Here is a 5,903-nt window from a genome sequence, read left to right as displayed (position 1 = left end):
AGACTACATCGCACAGAAGGCCAGTGACATGAATCAGTAAAACACTACAGGTCTGGCAAATGGACAAATGCCTCAAAATACAATGCTACATGGCAAACACAGATTAAAAGAACTGAGACATTAATATTTCATGACAATTTATTAATAGGGTTTTTGTTTCAAATTTCAAATTTTATTTGTCACATACATAGCCAATATGCAAATATTGCAAACGTTCAAATAATAGTTGCCCATTTTGACTTGAATACAAACTCAAGTCAAATCCCCAATATGGAATTAAGAAAAAAGGGGTGGTAGTGGGTGACACACACGCCTATGAACCACAAGACAACAAAGTCACAAGTTCAAACCCCACTTACTACCCTTGTGTCCCTGAGCAAGACACTTAACCCCTGAGCGTCTCCAGGGGGATTGTCCCAGTAAATACTGATTGAAAGGTGCTCTGAATTAGGGGCATCTGATAAATGCTGTAAATGTAAAAATTTACCCCCTTTGTTTGACAAATTGGATGCAAAATATGATATTTTCCGTCACCTTATTGTATTGCGTTACTTTTTTGGTCTGGAGTGCAAATATAAGATGACATCACTCTGTCAGACCTGTTTTGACAAAAAAGAACATCTTACAGTATTCAACCACATTCATACAATTATTATCATCAATCCAATCCAATAATTAAATCCTCTAACTTTGCAAAATGGATGTGAGGCATTTAACAGCCCTTTTCTTAATTAAAATATTTTGTATGATATGAGTTGATCTGAGGTATTCTGTAAACAGCATTTATGGATGTTGGAAAGTTGGTTATTTTTTTATTTTGTTGTCTTTTGTACGCATGGATGACTTTGGTCTCTGTCTTCATGTTTAGAAGCATGTGGAGGTAAAGGGCTTGAACTTGACCCTCCTCGGCCTACTGTCTGCACCGGGGATCGCCAGTGGATCTTCACGTGGCGCGCTCCCACCCGACATAGTAAATTTGGTGGAGAGAGGGAGAGAGAGGGAGAGAGAGAAGGAGAGAGAGAGGGAGAGAGAGAGTGAGAGAGGGAGAGAGAGAAGGGAGAGAGAGAGGGAGAGAGAGAGTGGCTGGGGTGTTTTAAGGTGGACCGTTTCTGCTACATCTTTATTCTTTTTTTTCTCTCTCATAATCTATTATTTTCCCCTGAAGGCTCAGTATACACACACACACACACACACACACATATATATATATATAAATTCTAATGACATAAAGGAATAAGGTGGTAGTTCTGTCAAAATTTGCTCTGCACTATCGCGTACAGACCTTGATAATTTTGTGAAACTGATAACTGCATGATACATAAAAAAGAATAATAAGCTGTATTCAGTCTACATAAGCCATGTGTGAGCCCCATAATTTTCTATTTTTAAGGTGGCTCTCGGGGAATGATTTTCCAGACTCTGCGCGTAATGGGCGCGTTATAAACGTGCCTCTCTCTCCGCGTTAAACCCGGCGAAAGCGCGACCCCTGCGGAGCGCGCCGCGCGTGCCACCTTTAGGCGGCGTGTCGCGCGCGCGCACGCGGCTCCCATAAAAGCGGGCGCGCGCCGGCCAAAGTTGCAGAGCTCCGGTGGACAGCGGCGCGGTGCAGAACGCGGCACGGCGGCTCTTCTGATTACACGACAGCAAGATAAAGAATCAGTACAATCATTCTGAAAAAAACAAATATATTTATCCGTCTATTAGAAAAGGGGAAAGCACGCGGCAGGATGGAGCGCGTTTCCCGGACGCTTCTTCTGCTCTCGCTCACGCTCCTGCACGGATCCACGCAGGACTTCGGACAGACGCAGTTCATCTGCACCTCCGTGCCCAAGGACGTGGACCTGTGCGCGGCCAGCATGCAGAACAGCGGGCCGGCGGAGGACCTGAAGACCACCGTCATGCAGCTGCGGGAGACCGTCCTGCAGCAGAAGGAGACCATCATGAACCAGAAGGAGACCATCAGGGAACTAACGTCCAAGCTGAACCGCTGCGAGAGCCAGAGCCTCCCGGAGCCCGGCGCGGGGGGCCGCAGGAAGGAGCCGGGCTCCAAAAACACCATGGGGGACGTGTCGAGGGGTCCCACGGACACGCTGGCCCAGCTGGGACAGACTTTACAGACCCTCAAACAGAGGCTGGAGAACCTGGAGGTAGGTGCGCACTCGCAGTCAGTCTCGACTTTAAATGCAGTTCAGAGATTGAAAAAGGACTCCACGTTGCTTTTAGAGGCTAGTTTTTGCCATCTATGCAAAAAAACAAACAATAAAAAAACAATGATATGATAATTATAACAATAGAAGTGCACATCCCTCTATAAACAATAAAAATCTCTCTCTCTCTCTATCTAGAAATGTTATGATTACTATTTGCTCAGATTTGATCATAATTCGTTTTTATATGAATCTGCAACATAGACCTACGTGTTATTAGTTGTCGTCTCCATTTGGCTGCGCTTGTCCGCCACAGCAGATCAACCGGTCTGGTTATGCAGACGCATAATTGATTTGGCAAAAGTTTTACGTCGGATGCCCCTCCTGACGCCGCCCTCACCGTTTACCCGGGATTGGGACTGGCACTATACACAGTCCCACACGTCCTCGGTTGCTGCGTTACTACCTACGATTATATTATGCAGTAACTGACAGTGAGAAGTATTTGCAATGGCTGTCCTGAGTGACATTAGATTTATTTATAGTGTGCACAGTCCCTGTAAAGCAGTGCATGAGTGTTTGAGGGTCCCCACAATGCAGCGTGGGTCCCTGTTAAGTGGGGTTAATTTAACTCTGCCGAGACAGAGGCGTGATGGCTGCATGCTTTAGACACACTGGTCCAGCTCAAGACGTCGATGACCTGTGGGCACAAATGTGCTTACAGACACTAAATCCACTTAGCCCCAGCTCGCCTTTCCACGTGCAGAAGTGTTTGTTTAACCGTTTAACACCACCCGTTCTGTGCTGCCGCAGCAATACAGCCGGAGCAACGGCTCGGTGCAGGCCAACAGCTTGAAGGACCTGCTCCAGAACAAGATCGAGGACATGGAGAAGCAGGTCCTGTCCCGCGTCAACACGCTGGAGGAGAGCAGGCAGGGGCAGCACAACGACACAGACCAGCGCAACAGGGTGGAGTCCACACTGACCTCGCTCCACCAGCGCATCACCGACCTGGAGAAAGGTGAGGATCCCCTTGCACATTTCAATTGAAGCCCATGTTGTGAGGAACACGGATGCCCGTAGTGTGCAGATGACCTCTGCAGCTCACCGTTGCTGCTTTGCCCCATCCCTGACGCAGAGTGGGTGGTAAGGAGGGGGCAGATGCTGCATTGCTTTGCATATTTCCCCTCGCATCTTCTCAGCTGCCAGTGTAAAATAAACGGCTGCAACAAAGGACTGCTGATTTATAAAAAAATGCATCCAACATCAGACGTGGGCAGAACGTGTGCTGTGAAGGCCACCGAGATCGGGGCTGACTAAGGGTCTGATTCAAACAGACAGCGGGATTGCATGAAGCAAAAACATAGACGTAGACTAGCTAGAACTAATAATGTTAATAATGTTAAGTACTATGTCCTTCACTTACAGAGTCACTGCAGTTCTTTCTGTTTCAAACGGCCATTCTTTGCGCGAGCATCCAATGAGATTTTTGGTTGTTTATGTACAACTGGTCTTTCCCCAGGCCAGAAAAGCAACAGACCACTGGACAAGTTCCAGCTTACCTTCCCACTACGCACCAACTACATGTATGCAAAGGTGAAGAAAAGTCTACCTGAGATGTACGCGTTCACCCTCTGCATGTGGATTAAGTCCAACGCGTCACCGGGAGTTGGGACGCCGTTCTCCTACGCCGTTCCAGGCCAGGCCAACGAACTGGTGCTGATAGAATGGGGGAATAACCCAATGGAGATTCTCATTAACGACAAGGTGAACACCGTGGCTATACGAGAGGAATCGGCATTACAGTGCAGCTATGTGGACCAACTATTGTATTATGATATTAAAAAAAATAATAAAATCTATTTTAATATGTTCCTTTTTTTAATTTTTTTATTAAAATATCTATTTTTATTAGAATTGTGTTTTATATATTTCTTTGTGTTTGGGATAGGTGGCCAAGTTGCCTTTTCTGATCAATGATGGGAAGTGGCATCACATCTGTGTCACTTGGACCACACGAGATGGAGTGTGGGAGGCCTTTCAGGATGGCGTTCAGCGCGGAACTGGCGAGAACCTGGCGCCCTACCATCCCATCAAACCACATGGGGTCCTCATCCTGGGGCAAGAGCAGGTGAGACTTTTTCACTTGCTCATGCAGCTGGAATATCTGTTAAGTGGCCTTTTGTTGGCTTGGCGATAAATGCTGAACACAAATTTTTAAATCGTCTTCAAATTTACATCATGTAATGTGATCATAAGTTCTGTAGTTTGGTTGCAATTTAACATTCTAGGTTTTGTTTTAGTGCGTGCCCACTTGGATTCGTCTGAATAACGTTGCCTTAGAGTCTGGTCACTTCATGTTGCCAGTTTTTACTATCACATCACTCACAGTCTCTTCCTATGTGTACACTATGATAATGTCAACATTTATGCTCCCACAGGACACCTTAGGAGGAGGATTTGATGCGACCCAAGCGTTTGTGGGCGAGCTGGCCAACTTTAACGTGTGGGATCGAAAGCTGACGACCGGGGAAATTTACAACCTGGCAACCTGCAATAGCAGAGCACAGGCCGGCAATGTTTTTTCCTGGTCGGAGACCAGCATTGAGGTGTTTGGTGGAGCTACCAAGTGGACATTTGAGCCATGTCGCCAGCCCAACTGAACGTTTCGCAGTACGAGATGACGTATTTCTGAGCTTTTGTCCTTCTTGTCTTCGTTTGACGTTTATGAAAAAAAATAATTATGCGCCAATCATTTGAGGTCAGAGAAAAGCTGGAATTTCTATCTTAAATATTTATGTACAAAACAAAATCATTTGTCTTAGAAACCTCAGTGAGATTGTGTTGGTATTGTTTTTTTTTCCTTTCTTTCTTTATTATTTGGACTTCATTGCTTTGAATTTCGCTTACGTCTTTTTTGGACCGGCAGCTGGGCGACCTAAGCCTTACAGTACGTTGGCCAATGTCCCAACAATGTGCGGGGAAAAAAAAAGGTCCGATTGAATGTGTCTGCCCCTCTCCGGAACTTGCACTGTGAATGACCTGCCAGCCAACGGGACATGGCGTGGAAGGCACGATGGAAGGACCGCTCCTCCCCAACTTCCTCTCCTTGTTTGCTTCAAGAGATCCTGTATGAATGTCATTTTCGGCAGAAAAAAAAATATATGCCAACATGCTACAAGCCTGGGTGCCTTGGGCTGTTGCAGAGTATTCAGCACACTTTCCTTCCTCGTTTGCATATTCTCTGTATGGTTTTCACTTCCTTCGTTCAGTCTGTTATATGTATTTGGACGGCGGACATGACGTGTTTGGCAGGTGTCTGTACACTGTATTAGGAATGTTCTCTGTATAGTAACAGCATGACTGACAAAATGCTGCGACAGCGTCGTTGTCGACATCTGCTTTTACTATCCCTCTGGGTTGGGTCTTTTTTACTGTATTGTTATATGCTCAAAGCATGGCACCACGGAAAGATGACAAAGATCTAATTTTTGTAATAAAATTGTGATACATAATGTTCTCATTTGGCTCTAGAAGTCATTGGCGTTGAGGAGGGATGAAGGGATCAACCCTGTTTGATTAGGGGAGGGTCATAATCTGAAAATTTGATGTCTCCTTTTAACTAGATTGATAAGTTGGGCTTCTGTGCTTATATGAGGAAAACATGGGAATGGGACGCCAAAAACACCACTGAAATACCAGCACACAGTATGATAAAACCGTGTCGTAAGGAAGTCCCAAGTTGAGGCGGATGTG

At 45.7% G+C, this 5,903-nt stretch overlaps 1 protein-coding gene across 1 annotated transcript; it reads left to right on the top strand.

The window, feature by feature from the left end:
* Positions 1–1,565: 1,565 nt before the first annotated feature.
* On the top strand, positions 1,566–5,668 carry LOC114786326 (neuronal pentraxin-1-like). Its single transcript, XM_028973347.1, has 5 exons — positions 1,566–2,147; positions 2,961–3,168; positions 3,670–3,914; positions 4,099–4,278; positions 4,589–5,668. The coding sequence occupies exons 1-5, from the start codon at positions 1,728–1,730 to the stop codon at positions 4,808–4,810; spliced, it is 1,275 nt and encodes a 424-aa protein (XP_028829180.1). The 5' UTR covers positions 1,566–1,727; the 3' UTR covers positions 4,811–5,668.
* The last annotated feature ends 235 nt before the right edge of the window (positions 5,669–5,903 follow it).

Source organism: Denticeps clupeoides, chromosome 3 (genome assembly GCF_900700375.1).
Source record: "Denticeps clupeoides chromosome 3, fDenClu1.1, whole genome shotgun sequence".
Taxonomy (NCBI): domain Eukaryota; kingdom Metazoa; phylum Chordata; class Actinopteri; order Clupeiformes; family Denticipitidae; genus Denticeps; species Denticeps clupeoides.
The sequence above is the reverse complement of the archived record's forward strand: the minus strand, read 5'-3'. Positions and strand labels throughout refer to the sequence as shown.

What these genes read in the sequence shown, in the direction of transcription:
- LOC114786326 (XM_028973347.1), top strand. Translation starts at nt 1,728, where the DNA reads ATGGAGCGCGTTTCCCGGACGCTTCTTCTGCTCTCGCTCACGCTCCTG. An exon ending in AGAGGCTGGAGAACCTGGAG is followed by an intron (nt 2,148 to 2,960) that starts GTAGGTGCGCAC and finishes GTGCTGCCGCAG; the next exon opens with CAATACAGCCGGAGCAACGG. An exon ending in CATCACCGACCTGGAGAAAG is followed by an intron (nt 3,169 to 3,669) that starts GTGAGGATCCCC and finishes GTCTTTCCCCAG; the next exon opens with GCCAGAAAAGCAACAGACCA.